The sequence below is a fragment of the Schistocerca cancellata genome, chromosome 1 (genome assembly GCF_023864275.1).
Source record: "Schistocerca cancellata isolate TAMUIC-IGC-003103 chromosome 1, iqSchCanc2.1, whole genome shotgun sequence".
Lineage (NCBI taxonomy): Eukaryota > Metazoa > Arthropoda > Insecta > Orthoptera > Acrididae > Schistocerca > Schistocerca cancellata.
In genome coordinates, this window is record NC_064626.1 from 246470465 (window position 1) to 246489982 (window position 19518).

Genomic DNA, 19518 nt, shown 5'->3' on the forward strand with positions numbered 1-19518 from the left:
AATGTGTACATGTCTGTAGTAAGTTATATGAAATCAAATTAATGCTGTTGTAATGTGGTGGTTGTTTGGAGGAGGAGACCAGACAGCGAGGTCATCGGTCTCATCGGACTAGGGAAGGAATTCGGCCGTGCCCTTTCAAAAGGAACCACCCCTGCATTTTCCTGGAGCGATTTAGGGAAATCTGGATTTCCAGACGGGGGATTGAACCGTCGTCCTCCCGAATACGAGTGCAGTGTGCCAGCCACTACACCACCTCGCTCGGTGCTCTTGTAATACAGTGGAATGAGAGAAATGGCATTCAAAACATTTAGTAAACATTTGTGATCGTGCCTGATATTGTAATTAAAGTTATTAAGTAATTTAAATGCGAATTTGTGTAGGTTACCAATTACTAGTAGAATCGATAGGGATAAGTATACACTTCCCACGCCCGGGTTCCCGGGTTCGATTCCCGGCGGGGTCAGGGATTTTCTCTGCCTCGTGATGGCTGGGTGTTGTGTGCTGTCCTTAGGTTAGTTAGGTTTAAGTAGTTCTAAGTTCTAGGGGACTGATGACCATAGATGTTAAGTCCCATAGTGCTCAGAGCCATTTAAACCATTTGGATAAGTATAGTAAAGTGGCCAAGAGGGGAAAGTGGCGATTGCATATTTTTTGCCTTGGACTGCACTGTTGTCTGCCGAGAAGCGGTCAGACTAGTTCGCACATTGCCATTGTTGCCTGTGAGTTTGACACATGAGGCTTGTTCTGCTATTTTTTAGCAAAAATTTTCAGAATCGTTGATGTAAGATAATTCGTTTAAGTTATTCTCGTTACCTTACTTGTATGGAGAGCGATGATTTTCACCAATATATATGTTTAAACCAAGTCTAATATAGTTCCTCGTTATTTATTTCAGTTTGATAGGTTCTTCTTTGGATCACTCCTGCTGTCATGGCGCCCGATAGCGAAAAGTGGTCACATTACTCGTCGGGAAATGTTGCCAAGGTAGTCACACAAATAAAAACTGGTTACTTCCAAAATACACGCCTAATTCAAAAGATAAAACTGACTTCTGAACGTTGTTGACGTTTTTGGTTTCGGATGTTAAGTGGTGGATGCAGATTATTTTAAAACACGACTGAGACACGAGGGCCGCACGAGTACATTATCAGGGCCTCATGCAGCCAGCAGCCGATAGTTTGACGACCACTGCTGACCATAACTTCATTATTGCGTCAACACCGGACAGTTAGTGATTGTCGCGTGCCGTTCGATTGTTGGCCGTCTTCCTCCTAACCACCCTTCCTACAAACTTAGCAAAACTAAGCAAAATCGTGCTTATCTAGCCCGCTTCCTTATCACTCGTTGTTATACCAACACATTGGATCAAGGTACTTTTAGTGAAAACATAACCGGGTTTGATTTACTGCTACGTTAGTAGATCCATTAATTCTTACTGCACAAGAGCTTTCAACATGTGTAATTAGTTAAGCGTGGATATATTCGTTATACATTGTCATTTGTTGTCCACAAAGACTCAAAAGTTGAAACTTCTTTTTAAAAAGTTTTGGAAGGGAGGACAAACCCATATGTCCGCCCTAGCAAAAATCCTCAAATTTTGCTCGATAACGGCACGATCTTACATTTGACAATAAGCATAGGTGTGGCGTTGAGTCAAATGCTTTCCGAATGTCAAGAAATATTGCAACTGCATGACTGCCTTCGTCCATGGCTTTCAAGATGTTATGTAAGAAAAGCACACATTGCGTTTCACATGATCGATGTTTTCAGAATCGAAACTGGTTGGCATGGAGGTCATTCTGTTCGAGATACCTCATTAGTTCTGAGCTCAGAATATGTTCCAAGGTACTACAACAAACGGATATTAACGATATTGGATGGTACTTTTGTGGATTACTACTGCTACCCTTTTTGTAGACGAGTCTGACTTGGGCTTTCTTTGAGTCACTGGGTACGGTTCGAGGGATATACAGTGTACAGTGGTTAAAACAGGGCTAACTCAAAAACGGTTCAAATAGCTCTGAGCACCATGGGACCTAACTGCTGAGGTCATCAGTCCCCTAGAACTTAGAACTACTTAAACCTAACTAACCTAAGGACATCACACACATCCATGCCCGAGGCAGGATTCGGACCTGCGACCGTAGCGGTCGCGCGGTCCAGACTGTAGCGCCTAGAACCGCTCGGCCACAACGGTCGGCAGGGATAACTCAGCCGCAACTGCTGTATATGGCCATACTAGGATTTCGCCACGCATTGGAGCTATGTTCAGTTTTAGCATTTTTATCTCTGTCTTAACAACACTGACGCTAATATTTATAGGGTGGTCAGAAACAGTGTGAAAAGCTTGTAAAGCGTCGCAGGGGAAGATTGAGCTGGGACATAACTGTTCAGAAAAAAAATCGATATATTGTGCCCTTCCCGAGTTATTTAGTACTAGTAGTCACCTGCAACTGCGCTCGCGTATCAGTACAATAAAATGAAATGAAATTTGCATATGGCATTATTGGCCAGGGGGTCACGTCCGGGATGTTCGGGCGCCTTATGGAAGTGTTTACTTGACGCCATTTCGACGACTTGCGCCTCGATGATGATAAAATGGTTTCGCGAGCGAAAAATGTACGATGTGGGTGGGAACTGAACCCGTAACCCCATAGTGAGGCGTCTACAACGCTAACCACTAGGCGCGAACTGCTTAGCCGGGCTGTTACCCTGATCACAACTACGAGCGCATGACGCTGAGCGGCTGCAATGCGACGCGCTTGTGATTTATATTACTATGGAAGCATGAATTAAACACGCAGAAAATTGTTCAATGAAACGCCAAAGAAACTGGTATAGGTATGCGTATTCAGATACAGAGATATGTAAACCGCTGTGGTCGGCAACGCCAAGTGTCTGGGACAGTTGTTAGATCGGTTATTGTTACTACAGCGCCATGGTATCAAGATTTAAGTGACTTTGAACGTGGTGTTATAGTCGACGCACGAGCGGGACCAACGACGACTTAAGAGAATCGTTGAACGTGACAGAAGTGCAACCCTTCGGCAAACTGCTGCAGATTTCACTGCAGGGCCATCAAGTGTCAGCGTGCTAACCATTCAACGAAACATCATCGATATGGGCTTTCGGAGCCGAAGGCCCACTCGTGTACCCTTGATGACTGCACGATACAAAGCTTTACGCCCCGCCTGGGGTCGTCAACACCGACATTGGACTGCTGATGACTGGAAACACGTTGCCTGGCCGGACGAGTCTCGTTTCAAATTGTATCGTGCGGATGGGGTGCACAGATATGGAGACAACCTCATGAATCGATGCATCCTGTATGTCAACAGGGGACTATTCTAGCTGGTGGAGTCTCTGTAATGGTGTGGGACGTGTGCAGTTGGGGTGATATAGGACCCCTGATACATCTAGACACGTCTCTGACAGGTGACACGTAAGCATCCTGTCTGATCACCTGTGTCCATTCATGTCCATTGTGCATACCGCCGGACTTGGGCAGTTCCATCACGACAATGTGACACCCCACACGTCCAGTATTGCTGCAGAGTGCTTCCAGGGTCACTCTTCCGACTCTGCCAGCCAGAGTGGCCGAGCGGTTCTAGGCGCTGCAGTCTGGAACCGCGCGACCGCTACGGTCGCGGGTTCGAGTCCTGCCTCGGACATGGATGTGTGTGATGTCCTTACGTTAGTTAGGTTTAAGTAGTTCTAAGTTCTAGGCGACTGATGACCTCAGAAGTTAAGTCCCATAGTGTTCAGAGCCATCTTCCGACTTTAAAAACTTTCTCTGGCCGCCAAACTCCAAATTATTGAGCTTATTAGGGATGCCTTGCAACGTGCTGTTCAGAAGAGATCTCCACCCCCTCGTACACCTACGGATTTATGGACAGTCCTGCAGGATTCATGGTGTCACTACTACATTAGTCGAGTCCTGGCCACGTCGTGTTGCGGCACTTCTGCGTGCTCAGGGGGGCCCTACACGATATTTGGCAGGCGTACCTGTTTCTTTGGCTCCTCATTGTATAAGCATTGCATCCTTTACGTTGAATCATCATATATCGAACATGTTGTTGTCGTTGTGATCTTCAGTCCTGAGACTGGTTCGATGCAGCTCTCCATGCTACTCTATCCTGTGCAAGCTTCTTCATCTCCCAGTACCTACTACAACCTACATCCTTCTGAATCTGCTTAGTGTATTCATCTCTTGGTCTCCCACTACAATTTTTACCATCCACGCTGCCCTCCAATACTAAATTGGTGATCCCTCGATGCCTCAGAACATGTCCTACCAACCGATCCCTTCTTCTGGTCAAGTTGTGCCACAAACTTCTCTTCTCCCCAATCCTATTCAATACTTCCTCATTAGTTATGTGATCTACCCATCTAATCTTCAGCATTCTTCTGTAGCACCACATTTCGAAAGCTTCTATTCTCTTCTTGTCCAAACTATTTACCGTCCATGTTCCACTTCCATACATGGCTACACTCCATACGAATACTTTCAGGAACGACTTCCTGATACTTAAATCTATACTCGATGTTAACAAATTCCTCTTCTTCAGAAACGCTTTCCATGCCATTGCCAGTCTACATTTTATATCCTCTCTACTTCGACCATCATCAGTTATTTTGCTCCCCAAATAGCAAAACTCCTTTACTACTTTAAGTGTCTCATTTCCTAATCTAATAGCTTCAACATCACCCGACTTAATTCGACTACATTCCATTATCCTCGTTTTGCTTTTGTTGATGTTCAAGACACCATCCATTCCGTTCAACTGCTCTTCCAAGTCCTTTGCTGTCTCTGACAGAATTACAATGTCATCGGCGAACCTCAAAGTTTTTATTTCTTCTCCATGGATTTTAATGCCTACTCCGAACTTTTCTTTTGTTTCCTTTACTGCTTGCTCAATATACAGATTGAATAACATCGGGGAGAGGCTACAACCCTGTCTCACTCCCTTCCCAACCACTGCTTCCCTTTCATGCCCCTCGACTCTTATAACTGCCATCTGGTTTCTGTACAAATTGTAAATAGCCTTTCGCTCCCTGTATTTTACCCCTGCTACCTTTAGAATCTGAAAGAGAGTATACCAGTCAACATGGTCAAAAGCTTTCTCTAAGTCTACAAATGCTAGAAACGTAGGTTTGCCTTTCCTTAATCTTTCTTCTAAGATAAGTTGTAAGGTCAGTATTGCCTCACGTGTTGCAATATTTCTACGGAATCCAAACTGATCTTCCCCGAGGTCGGCTTCTACCAGTTTTTCCATTCGTCTGTATAGAATACGTGTTAGTATTTTGCAGCTGTGGCTTATTAAACTGATTGTTCGGTAATTTTCACATCTGTCAACACCTGCTTTCTTTGGGATTGGAATTATTATATTCTTCTTGAAGTCTGAGGGTATTTCGCCTGTCTCATACATCTTGCTCACCAGATGGTAGAGTTTTGTCAGGACTGGCTCTCCCAAGGCTGTCAGTAGTTCCAGTGGAATGTTGTCTACTCCGGGGGCCTTGTTTCGACTCAGGTCTTTCAGTGCTCTGTCAAACTCTTCACGCAGTATCATATCCCCCATTTCATCTTCATCTACATCCTCTTCCATTTCCATAATATTGTCCTCAAGTACATTGCCCTTGTATAGACCCGCTATATACTCCTTCCACCTTTCTGCTTTCCCTTCTTTGCTTAGAACTGGGTTTCCATCTGAGCTCTTGATGTTCATACAAGTGGTTCTCTTATCTCCAAAGGTCTCTTTAATTTTCCTGTAGGCAATATCTATCTTACCCCTAGTGAGATAAGTCTCTACATCCTTACATTTGTCCTCTAGCCATCCCTGCTTAGCCATTTTGCACTTCCTGTCGATCTCATTTTTGAGACGTTTGTATTCCTTTTTGCCTGCTTCATTTGGCTCAAAAATGGCTCTGAGCACTATAGGACTCAACATCTTAGGTCATAAGTCCCCTAGAACTTAGAACTACTTAAATCTAACTAACCTAAGGACATCACACACACCCATGCCCGAGGCAGGATTCGAACCTGCGACCGTAGCAGTCCCGCGGTTCCGGACTGCAGCGTCAGAACCGCTAGACCACCGCGGCCGGCTTGCCTGCTTCATTTACTGCATTTTTATATTTTCTCCTTTCATCAATTAAATTCAATATTTCTTCTGTTACCCAAGGATTTCTACTAGCCCTCTTCTTTTTACCTACTTGATCCTCTGCTGCCTTCACTACTTCATCCCTCAAAGCTACCCATTCTTCTACTACTGTTTTTCTTTCACCCATTCCTGTAAATTGTTCCCTTATGCTCTCCCTGAAACTCTGTACAACCTCTGGTTCTTTCAGTTTATCCAGGTCCCATCTCCTTAAATTCCCACCTTTTTGCAGTTTCTTCAGTTTTAATCTACAGGTCATAACCAATAGATTGTGGTCAGAGTCCACATCTGCCCCTGGAAATGTCTTACAATTTAAAACCTGGTTCCTAAATCTCTGTCTTACCATTATATAATCTATCTGATACCTTTTAGTATCTCCAGGGTTCTTCCATGTATACAACCTTCTATCATGATTCTTAAACCAAGTGTTAGCTATGATTAAGTTGTGCTCTGTGCAAAATTCTACCAGGCGGCTTCCTCTTTCATTTCTTAGCCCCAATCCATATTCACCTACTACGTTTCCTTCTCTCCCTTTCCCTACACTCGAATTCCAGTCACCCATGACTATTAAATTTTCGTTTCCCTTCACTATCTGAATAATTTCTTTTATTTCATCATACATTTCTTCAATTTCTTCGTCATCTGCAGAGCTAGTTGGCATATAAACTTGTACTACTGTAGTAGGTGTGGGCTTCGTATCTATCTTGGCCACAATAATGCGTTCACTATGCTGTTTGTAGTAGCTTACCCGCATTCCTATTTTCCTATTCATTATTAAACCTACTCCTGCATTACCCCTATTTGACTTTGTGTTTATAACCCTGTAGTCACCTGACCAATAGTCTTGTTCCTCCTGCCACCGAACTTCACTAATTCCCACTATATCTAACTTTAACCTATCCATTTCCCTTTTTAAATTTTCTAACCTCCCTGCCCGATTAAGGGATCTGACATTCCACGCTCCGATCCGTAGAACGCTTGTTTTCTTTCTCCTTATAACGACATCCTCTTGAGTAGTCCCAACCCGGAGATCCGAATGGGGGACTATTTTACCTCCGGAATATTTTACCCAAGAGGACGCCATCATCATTTAATCATACAGTAAAGCTGCATGCATATCGAATATATGGAACAATAAAGTATTTTCACAAATATAATAAACTTCGTAAATAGCTTTCTGAGAGAGTCTTCATTCTTCCATGTTTCGCGATATATCCTTCAAATCAGTAAGTATGTTGTACTACACGCTTTCTGAAGTAGCCTATGTTCTTCCTCAACATTGAAGCTATCTCCATACCAAATACCACGAAAGTCGATTCAGCGGGTTAGCTGTGAAAGTGTAACAGACGGACCTACTTTCCCACTTATAATATTAGTATGGATATGGGTTGAAGTAAGCCAGTCAGGTCAAGCGCGCGCAAAATCAAGCAGCCTGCCAGAGGCAGTGTTGCCAAAAGTTTTCTTCGTTTGTTTTCCTCAAACCGAACAAATGAAGCTTTTGCTCACCTCACCGAAATTTGTCACTTCGGAAAGAATCACGTTTTAACTGACAACTATCATTTCAACAAATGGTAACTTGTGGACCCACATATGTCTGTGCTGTGCCGCGTTTTAGCGCATGGAAATGCTTGAATTTGCTCTCGCAACGACCTGATTGGGGAACTTCAAAGCTAAATAACTTGGAAACGGCGCAACATAAGGCTTTTTTTCCTTAATAGTTATTTCCCAGCACAATCTCCCCTGCACATTCTTAAACGTTTTTAGACTTTTTCTGACCACCCCTTTTGTCACTTATCTTCTTTGTGTTGTGAGAATTAAAGTGTGGCAATACTCCTGAATTTGCCTTTGTGGACATTTGAGAATGAAGTTGAGCATTCCTGCTTTTGCTTTGTTATACTTAATTTCAGTCCTGTTTCGTCCATGATGAATACTGAAATGCCAAGCACCAATTTTTCTGTGTTATCATTGACCAGTTGAAATTAAATCTGCTCAGAACTAAACGAAACTCCGCCCGAACAGGCCTCGGGAGGCCCAACGGTTCTGACCTACCACCGTGTCATCCTCAACCGACAGGCGTGAATGGATGCGGATATGGAGTGGCATGTGGTCAGCACACCGTTCTTCCGTCCGTTGTCAGTTTTCGTGACCAGAAATTTAAATCTAGTGCTAGAGAGAAATTGTGGGTTCAAATGGTTCAAATGGCTCTGAGCACTAAGGGACTTAACAGCTGTGGTCATCAGTCCCCTAGAACTTAGAACTACTTAAACCTAACTAACCTTAGGACATCACACACATCCATGCCCGAGGCAGGATTCGAACCTGCGATCGTAGCAGTCGCACGGTTCCGGACTGCGCGCCTAGAACCGCGAGACCACCGCGGCCGGCAGAAATTGTGGGGGGAGGAAAGGTAGCACAGGAGTGGAAAGAAGTACAATATTCTGAAGATACCAGTGTGGGCGACCCAAAGGGAGGCAGGCCTGAATTTTATACACCCGCGCGGTTCTGACTACTCAAGAGTGCCATCCACTCATTACCATTTCGCCATCAGTGCAGAGTGTTGGGAGCGGCGAAGAGCGAATCCCCGCTTCCGCTTCGCCTGCGAGTCGTGTCCGCGGTTTGACTACATGAATCTGCGATTACTGAATAATAAACTGCCGCCCAACGAGTGCAAGCACCGACCGCGAACCGCACCACGATATCAGTAACGCTGAGTGGACACTACAAGCAAAGTTACATATGGATTACGACGTGGCTCGTTCAGTATCGTCTCGTCCATCACCATCGAGCGGACTTGCATTCCGGAGGATCAGCTCACGAAACTCCATCCACATTTCGGTTTTCAGTCGTATCGTCTATGTTATATGATTACCTCGAAAAAGAAAAGAATTTTTCGTCTGCTGCAGTCTACAATAATGCGAAAACAGCAATTGTGATCACCTAGAGACTCGCACAAGACTCGTAACTGAAAATTGGATTGCCGATGATGTATGGGACTTCGAGGGTTCGTCGATGTTCATGCTGATGCTAACTTCGATATTAGCAAATATGGCTCTGTACCTCCAAACCCTAACACCCGCGGCGGTGGACTCTCTTCTACACTACTGGCCATTAAAATTGCTACACCACGAAGATGACGTGCTGCAGACGCGAAATTTAACCGACAGGAAGAAGATGCTGTGGTATGCAAATGATTAGCTTTTCAGAGCATTCACACAAGGTTGGCGCCGGTGGCGACACCTACAACGTGCTAACATGAGGAAAGTTTCCGACCGATTTCTCATACACAAACAGCAGTTGACCGGCGTTGCCTGGTGAAACGTTGTTGTGATGCCTCGCGTAAGGAGGAGAAATGCGTACCATCACGTTTCCGACTTTGATAAAGGTCGGATTGTAGCCTATCGCGATTGCGGTTTATCGTATCGCGACATTGCTGCTCGCGTTGGTCGAGATCCAATGACTGTTAGCAGAATATGGAATCGGTGGGTTCACGAGGGTAATACAAACCGTCGTTCTGGATCCCAACGGCCTCGCATCGCTAGCAGTCGAGATAACAGGCATCTTATCCTCATGGCTGTAACAGGTCGTGCAGCCACGTCTCGATCCCTGAATCAGCAGATGGGGAAGTTTGCAAGACAACAACTATCTGCACGAACAGTTCGACGACGTTTGCAGCAGCATGGACTGTCAGCTCGGAGACCATGGCTGCGGTTACCCTTGACGCTGCATCACAGACAGGAGCGCCTGCGATGGTGTACTCAACGACGAACCTGGGTGCACGAAACGCAAAACGTCATTTTTTCGGATGAATCCAGGTTCTGTTTACAGCATCATGATGGTCGCATCCGTGTTTGGCGACATCGCGGTGAACGCATATTGGAAGCGTGTATTCGTCATCGCCATACTCGCGTATCACCGTGTGTGATGGTATGGGGTGTCATCGGTCACACGTCTCGGTCACCTCTTGTTCGCATTGACGGCACTTTGAGCAGTGGACGTTACATTTCAGATGAGTTACGACCGGTGGCTCTACCCTTCATTCGATCCCTGCGAAACCCTAAATTTCAGTAGGATAATGCACGACCGCATGTTGAAGGTCCTGTACGGGTCTTTTTGGATACAGAAAATGTTCGACTGCCGCCCTGGCCAGCACATTCTCCAGATCTCTCACCAATTGAAAACGTCTGGTCAATTGTGGCCGAGCAACTGGCTCGTCGCAATACGTCAGTCACTACTCTTAATGAACTGTGCTATCGTGTTGAAGCTGCATGGCCAGCTGTACCTGTACACGCCATCCAAACTCTGTTTGACTCAATGCCCAGGCGTATCAAGGCCGTTATTACGGCCAGAGGTGGTTGTTCTGGGTACTGATTCTCAGAATCTAAGCACCCAAATTGCGTGAAAATGTAATCACATGTCAGTTCTAGTATAATATATTTGTCCAATGAATACCCGTTTATCATCTGCATTTCTTCTTGGTGTAGCAATTTTAATGGCCAGTAGTGTAGCAATAACAGGTGTTCCAAGAAGATTGAGGCGACGCTCTCCATCAGAAATTACAGCCACAGATAATCGTTACCTCTTGTTCCCGTACAGTCGTATCAAGCCGTAGAGCGTAATCAATAATAAGCAAGGATGGCTTATATCAGTCTTTGGACGAGAAAGGCATCATAATGCACTGCAAATTTGATATGGTACAGTCCAGATTCGATACTGCCTAAGATATAATTGTGTTTTCGCCATCCTGTGAGCAATGTCGTGGTACAACATGATGTTACATTCTTCAAAGCTCAAGGAGACATATACACCCGCACTCCAATCTATGATGACGTCCATGCTTACTTTAGAAGTGGTTTTGTTGAGATGTCCTCTCCTGTGGCGGTATCTTTCTCCTGTTGTCTTCACTTTTGTCGGAGGAGCGTCTTCAGCGAAGTCCAAACCCAATATCGCCACTCGGACCGAGTTACCAATTACGATGCTGAATATTGATTACTGCCGAAAGTTAACCTACCATCTCTATACAGAAATCGCCGAGACTCATGCCCCTTAATCATTCGAAGTCGCTTGAGATCTAAGTTTCTCGCGACAACATCCGTGTATAAAACATTCTCGGTTTACTTGTCACCTCAAATCTGGTTAAAATCTCGAGCTTTCTATCAAATCTTCGATCATCTTCGTAACGAACTTTTGTGACTGCTGTCGTGGTGGTCATTGATAGCCCATGGACAGCTAGTGATTGGTCGACGTTCGTCATCATTACTCCATGCTGCCAGATATTACGTCCATGTCCGCACTAGTGGTTCCGGGCTCCCGCAGAAAAGTAAACAATTCAGCGCTTTAATATATAGATATACTACAATATTTTGAGCACTGTTGCGCTTCAGCAACGGTTAGAAATCAGTAAATGAATACGTAGCAGTCAACCAGTAGAAAAAAATTTGGTTTTATTCAACGGTAGACCATTATTTCGACGGATTTAAATCCTTCTTCTTCAGAAATACACGTAATTAAAATTTCCCATTGCAAAAACACCAAATAAGGAGGCGATCTTACGAGTGTCGAACGAAAATATGCTGTCAGCGCGAATTATTGTACACATTATTAAATATGCTGATCCCTGCGATCAAGGCTTGAAAAGTAAGAATTGTTAAAATCCACAAAGAAAACCAATCAAATAAAATGACAGATCGTGCCACGAGCTGCATGCCGGTGTGCCATATTCATGGTAAGAGAAACACACTCAAAAATCGCAGACGCTTCCGGCTTGCACCGTACCATGCACATATTCAGCATGAAATGCTTCAATTGGCCTTCGGTGCACTCCACGATGTGCGTCATTTGAATATAGGCGCAGACGTGATTCGTCAGACAACGTCAGCTACTGTCCACGTTCTATGATATTAGACCATCGAAGACGCGCAGCTTTATATGCCTGTATGAGAAATGGCCCCTTGCGACGTGACCGACTCCGAATGTCCATCGCATGCAGTTCTCGCAGTTCCCGTCGCAATGTTCTTTCGCTGACATGTTACGATGGACCCTCATTCACTGCCTGCAGCAATTCCTGTCGGATTTGGAAGTGCTTGTCATTTACAAGCCGTGAAAGACGTCTCCAGTCCCTCTCCGTCAGGAACTTCTTGCGAGCATCATTCCGGCGTCATGTTACGTGGCCATGTGTTCTGCACCACTATGCGTAGACACGCCTAACAGTCCGCCGCGAAACACCACCAAATCCAGCAACTTCACACACAGCGTGGCCATGGGCACGGCCAAACACGATTGCCCCTTTTCGTGACTCGGTCACGCCCTAAATTTTTGAGTCATCGTTCTTCTGACTAGTTTAATGCGCCTGCCACGAATTTGTTTCCTGCGCAAAACTCTTCGTCTCAGAGTACCACTTGCAACCTACGTCCTCGATTACTTGTTGTATGTATTCCACTCTCTGTCTTCCTCTACAGTTTTTGCTCCCTCTAGTACCATGGAAATCATTCCCTCATGTCTCAACAATTGTCCTATCATCTTGTCCCTTCTCCTTGTCAGTGTTTTCCGCATATTCCCTTCCTCTCTGATTCTGCGCAGGACGTCCTCGTTCCTTTCCTTATCATTCCACCTATCAACATTCATCTGTAGCACCACATCTGTGATTCTCTTCTGTTTCAGTTTTCCCACAGTCCATGTTTCACATCCATAAAGTGCTGTGCTCCAAACGTGCATTCTTAGAAATTTCTTTCTCAAATCAAGGCCTATGTATGATTCAGGTAGATTTCTCATGGCCAGGAATGCCCTTTCTGCCAGTACTAATCTGCTTTTGAAGTCCTCCTTGCTCCGTCCGTCGTTGTTTATTTTGCTGCCTAGGTAGCAGAATTCCTCAACTTCATCTACTTCGTGACCATTAATCCTGGAGTTAAATTTCTCGCTGTTCTCATGTCTGCTACTTCTCATTACTTGCGTCTTTCTTCGATTTACCCTCGATCCATATTCTGTACTCATTAGACTGTTAATTCCATTCAGCATACCACGTAATTCTTATTCACTTTCATTCAGGATAGCAATGTCATTAGCGAATCGTATCAATGATATTCTTTCACCTTCAATTTTGATCCTACTCCTGAAAGTTTCCATCATTGTTTCTTCGAAATACAGTAGGGGCGAAAGAGTACATCCCTGTCTTATACCCTTTTCGATCCGAGCACTTCGTTCTTGGACGTCCGCTGTTTTTATTCCATCGTGGCTCTTGTACATATTATATATTACCCGTCTCTCCCTGTAGCTTACCCCTATTTTTCTCAGAATTTCGAACATCTTTCACCATTTTATATAGTCGAACGCTTTTTCCAGGTCGACAGATCCTATGAACGTGTCTAAATTTTTCTTTAGTCTTCCTTCCATTATCAGCTGCAAATTCAGAATTGCCTCTCTGGAGCCTTTACCTTTCCTAAAGCCAAAACGATCGTCATCTAACGTTTCATCAATTTTCTTTTCCATTCTTCTGTATATTACGTTTGTCAGCAACTTGGATGCATGAGCTGTTAAGTTGATTGTGCGATAAATCTCGCACTTGTCAGCTCTTGCAGTCTTCGCAATTGCGTGAATTATGTTTTTCCGAAAGTCAGATGGTATGTCGCCAGACTCATATATTCTACACAGCAACGTGAATACTCGTTTTGTTGCCACTTCCCCCAATGATGTAAGGAATTCTGATAGAGTGTTATCAATCTCCTCTCCCTCATTTGATCATGGTTTCTTCTCAGTTACCTTCTTTGTACCTATGTTTTCCTTTCCAACTTCTGTGACTGCCTTTTTTAGAGATGTCCATTCCTCTCCAACTGTACTGCCTACTGAACTATTCCTCTTTGCCTTAGAGAACTTCAAGTGTATCTCGTTATTCGCTAGTACTTCCGTATCCCAATTCTTTGCGTATTGATTCTTCCTGACTAATTTCTTACACCTCAACCTACTCTTCATCACTACTACATTGTAGTCTAAGTCTACATCTGCTCCTGGGTACGCCTTGCAATCCAGTAACTGATTTCGTAACCTCTGTCTGACCATGATGTAATCTAACTCAAACCTTCACGTATCACCTGTCCTTTTCCAAGCACACCTCCTTCTTTTGTGTTTTTTGAACAGACAATTCGTTATCACTAGCTGAAATTTATTACAGAATTCGATTAGTATTTCTCCTCTCCCCTTACTTGTCCCAAGCCAGTATTCTCCTGTAACCTTTTCTTCTACTCCTTTCCTTACAACTGCATTACAGTCCCCCAAGACTATTATATTTTCATCATCTTTTACGCACTATATTACCCTTTCAATATCCTCACATACCTTCTCTCTCTCTTCATCTTCAGCTTGTATCGTCGGCCTGTATACCTGAACTATCGTTGTCAGTGTTGATTTGCTTTCAAATCTGATAAAAGCATCCCTATCACTGAAATGTTCACCGTAACTTACTCTCTGTCCTATCTTCCTATTCATAATGAATCCACATCTCGTTATACCATTTTCTGCTGCTGTTGGTATTACCCTATACTCATCAAACCAGAAATCCTTGTCTTCTTTCCACTTCACTTCATTGACTCCAACCTTATCTAGATCGAGCCTTTGCATTTCCCTTTTCAGATTTTCTACATTCCGTACCACATTCAAGCTTCTGACATTCCTTGCCCCACCTCGTAGAACGTTATCCTTCCGTTGGTTATTCAATCTTTTTCTCATGGTCATTGCCCCCTGGGCAGCCCCCTCCTGGAGATCCGAATGGGGGACTATTCCGGAATCCTTTGCCAATGGAGAGATCATCATGACACTTTTTTCAGATACAGGCTACATGTCTTGTGGACACACGTTATGTGTCTTTAATGCAGTGGTTTCCATCGCCTTCTACATCCTCATGTCATTGGTGATTGCCGATTCTTCCGACTTTAGGGGCAGCAGTTACCCACCCCAAGGACAAGAGATTGCCCAGAGCCTCTGTCCGCTCTTCCGCCCTCTTTGACAAGGCCGTTTGCATAATGAGGGTGACTTCTTACGCCGAAAGTCTTCGCCCACCAATGCTGTTTATTGATCAAATGTTAAGCGGTGGCGGGTTTGGAACCCAGGACCAAGGACGTTTTGATTAGTAATCAAAGACGCTATCCCTAGAGCACGGGTTTGCAACGGGTTTACATTTACCCCTGTTTGCGAACAATGTTCGCTTGGAATACAAATGTCTCACTGGTCGCTGCCTTATGCTGCCGGCCGGAGTGGTCGAGCGGTTCTAGGCGATTCAGTCTGGAACCACGCGGCCACTACGGTCGCAGGTTCGAATCCTGCCTCGGGCATGGATGTATATGATATCCTTAGGTTAGTTAGGTTTAAGTAGTTCTAAGTTCTGGGGGACTGATGACCTCAGCTGTTAAGTCCCATAGTGCTCAGAGCCATTTTTGCTTTATGCTCACGTAGAGGCAGTGCGCTCGCAGTTAAGAATTCGACTCGATTGTTGCACCATCTGTAAAGGTTTAACGATTTGTATATGCGTGTGCATTGGAGTGACTACTTTTTTATCCAGACATGTTATAATTATTAACCCTCAGACATGTTCCTCCTAGGTTGCAAGCTGAAATCTTGACGAGGCTCTAGCCTCTTTCATGGCCACAGTTATTGGATACATTTCTGCGTTTTCTTACTATCACAGGCGTGGCCATTTATTTTCAGTAGACTTATATTTTAATAGTAATGACCAAAATACTTTAACCGTAAATCAGACAGTGTTTCAAACAGAACAAAAACATAAGTATTGCATATGCCATGTCAGACATAATCATTCACATTACAACTTCCAAGAAGTAATGATGATAGCGTAGAGGTGGAGAAACAAGTTTGGTTCCCTGTATATGATATACAGAACTGTCAGTTTTGCCGACGGCTGAAGATACCGACACATATGGTACGTATTTACGGTACTGATTATTTCTCTTCATCCCACGTTAATTCGTATGACCAAAAATTATGCTTAGCTAGCAGACTGCTTTACACGTTATATCACATCCATAAACTGTCGACAACCTTCTTACGTGGAACAATTCAAGACACACACATACACACAAGCATTCCATAGCTATCAAAATAATTGTGACCTTGCATTTGTTTCTGTGTTCCAGATGTTCGCACAGAACCTGTACGCTATGAAAATGGACGAAGAGTCTACGGACGGCTCCAACAAATTCACGTGAGTATTGAGTTACCTGGCTATAATTGGTGGAGTTAGGTGTACATCATTATTCCAGCCGTACTGGGCTGCGGGAGCTGTTGAAATCCGAGACACTTTGGGTTGGCTGTTATTAACTTTGTTACTGCCATGTACATTCACTAACCTGTAGAAGAAATAGACCGCACAGCTCCACTTAAAATAAGCAGCCAGCCAGTATTGATATATTTCACGCTGTAGCTTCAGTGTGACGTCATTCGCAGCTTTTCAATGTCGTCTTCCGGCTTATTAATAGTAACCGTCATCCTTACCTTTAAGTAATTTTTGTTTGGCAGGGGAGTGCAATACGGATAAAGAAAATGTAGCGAACGTAATGAATTCACTGCCTATACAGTGGGCGAGGCATGTGAAACAGTGCATTCATAATAACATGTTTACTTTCAATGACACACAAAAATCACTCAAATGAAAGTTGCTGGAGGTGATAGGGTATAAATGCGATGCATCAGTATTCGTAGGTGAACAGATTGAGCAGTACGAAGGTCAGCTTTGTGATTTTTAAATGACACTACATTCTGTTTTGACTCAAAGAAAAAAAGTGATTCTGGATGTGGAAAATTGATATTAGTATTTTGTAGGTCTGACACGAAATAGACGATTAAAAAAACATGTCAAATTATAGTGCTTCTCTTGTCCTTACTTGTTGGAAGGCGAGCCACACCAACGTTTATGCCACTCTACTCGTTGGTATAAAGGATCCTTGGTTAGTTATACTTCACTAGTCAGTTACACTTCAGCATGTTGAAGGATTTGAATAAGATTCATTGCGAGCACTGACAGCGTTGTTCAAGTTCATTACGAGATGTGCTTCAGTTCGTTTACAGAAGGCTACATTCGTAGTAAAGATTTGCTTAGTGAAATCTTCGTATAGGTCCAAGATCTTTATTTTTAGGTTTGCAAGACATTTTTAACAAATGAATATTGTGTAGACTTGATATTAATTTATGGAGGTACTTCATCAAAGCACACTAATAACTGTAGAAATGTTAATAATGAATCAACATTTGGAGCAGTTCTTATGAGTGCTGCAATAATTCAATGAGACTTTGACATGACACAAAGAAACGTTCTGTGTATTCTTCAGTAATCATGTCTCACTATATAAAGATTTATACACACTGAATTCGATTAGCAGTGCTGTCAATGAGTTCCGCAGAAAGTGCATACTCGTATTATTGAGAACATATTGTGAATGGATTTCGGTGCATCTCACAACAGTCGGGATCTGTACGTCCGCCCCCCCCCCCCCCTCTCTCCCCCCACGATTTACAATCAACAACTGGTCAAGAATCTGTTACTTATTTTCTCTGAGTGTGGCATAAACGTTGTGATAGGCACCATTCAGTCCGCCACAAGAGCAAGAGAAGAATCTCAACGTTTAATGATTTGTTTCTGTTCATTCCCCAGGCAGATCCTTTCACCTCCAGGAACTTTTATCCGAAGCACTAAAAGGCCCCTGTTATTCCTTCATAATGTATGTGTTATATATATATTTTAATTTCTTAATTTTGTCCAAAAACGGGCTTCATTAATAAGACATGCTTTTTTGTTTCATATTCGTGCTGTGTGTCCTGTGGTCGTCATGCATCTGTGGCGCTTGCGTATGGAGCTTTGTTAGGCTCGAGTAACGTCTGTTTCTAATTTCAATGATGATTAAATACACAGCTCTAGTTGCAACAAAGGTTTATTTAACCATTATATTCGAGTCTGAAAATGAATTCAGTGTTGCTGCTCAAAATTTGAAGTCTTTTCCTCATGGTAACGTTATAGTTGCTTTAAAATAAATCTACGTTAAGATCAGGGAACTATAGCAATGATATAAATCCTCTAATAACTGCTAAGATCATACTGTCAATACGTTTTTCGTTTAGTGTCAGCTGCCAGAGCGGAAGACTTCGGGCGAACACGGTATCGAAGTAGCAAACTTCAGCCTTAATTTCACCTTACCGCAGGGAAGAAAAAGAAAATCTTAGCAGACTGAATTCGAATCCTGCCCTGTGACGTAGACAGATGCATCGGTTCAGTATCAATTTTAAGAATCCCAGAGTATGTAATGGATATTGACAAACGATAAGTATATTCAGAGCTATTTGTCGTGAATTCTCGAAACTACTTCGCCATTCGCCACTATTCCATTTCGCGATAGAAAATGACAAATGACCCCGCGTCTAAAAGTTTCCAACAGCATTGTACCTCCAACTCGCGACAGGCTTTCTGGTCTTACAAGCAAGCTAAAAAGCTAAGAATGTGGATACAGAAAGTATTATCAAGATTCTGAATTTTACCGGGCTGAGAGCAAAATAATATCTATAAACCTCAAAAAGCTGTACACTCTTACTGCATGAGAGTCCGTAGAAATTTATCCAGGAGGCCGTCAGATTCCTAAATTGCTATAACTGACTCCGTGAGTTTGACAACTTGTAGGGCCGTAAGAAATAAATTTGCCAGGAATCTCTCAGAACTTCTTGTATCTTATTCGATTTATCTACTCAGAGTTTTGTAGCTAAATTATTTTGATATCGAAATGATGAACACATTTCATTAGTAGATACATTTTCTTTGTTATTAATATGAATATGGATATTCACAAGAAATATTTCTATTCGCATATCAGTAATGTCCAGTTACTAAAAAAATCCGAACGACCGAGAAAATTCTGTTTGAGAGCAACAAAAACCTAGAAAAAAAGCCAAATTAATACTTCTCAAACCGGAGAAACAGAATTAAGCTTTTTGAAAAAGTATAGCATTTACCACCGGTAAAGCTAAATTTGCCCTTTGTGAGGGTCACAGCAAAAGAAATGCACAATGTTCTCTTGTAAACATCCAATTAATTGAAACTTCCTGGCAGATTAAAACTGTGTGCCCGACCGAGACTCGAACTCGGGACCTTTGCCTTTCGCGGGCAAGTGCTCTACCGTCTGAGCTACCGAAGCACGACTCAGGCTAGGTACTCACAGCTTTACTGCTGCCAGTACCTCGTCTCCTACCTTCCAAACTTTACAGAAGCTCTCCTTCATATCAGCGCACACTCCGCTGCAGAGTGAAAATCTCATTCTGGAAACATCCCCCAGGCTGTGGCTAAGCCATGTCTCCGCAATATCCTTTCTTTCAGGAG

At 43.3% G+C, this 19518-nt stretch overlaps 1 protein-coding gene across 1 annotated transcript in view; it reads left to right on the top strand.

Annotated features, from left to right (window-relative positions):
* The window catches only part of LOC126170151 (nitric oxide synthase, salivary gland), a 718067-nt gene that overhangs the window by 616263 nt on the left and 82286 nt on the right, over nt 1-19518 (top strand). Inside the window, exon 13 of the mRNA XM_049920700.1 lies at nt 16295-16362. Coding sequence (XP_049776657.1) covers nt 16295-16362 — 68 coding nt within the window. The remainder of the gene's footprint in view (nt 1-16294; nt 16363-19518) is intronic.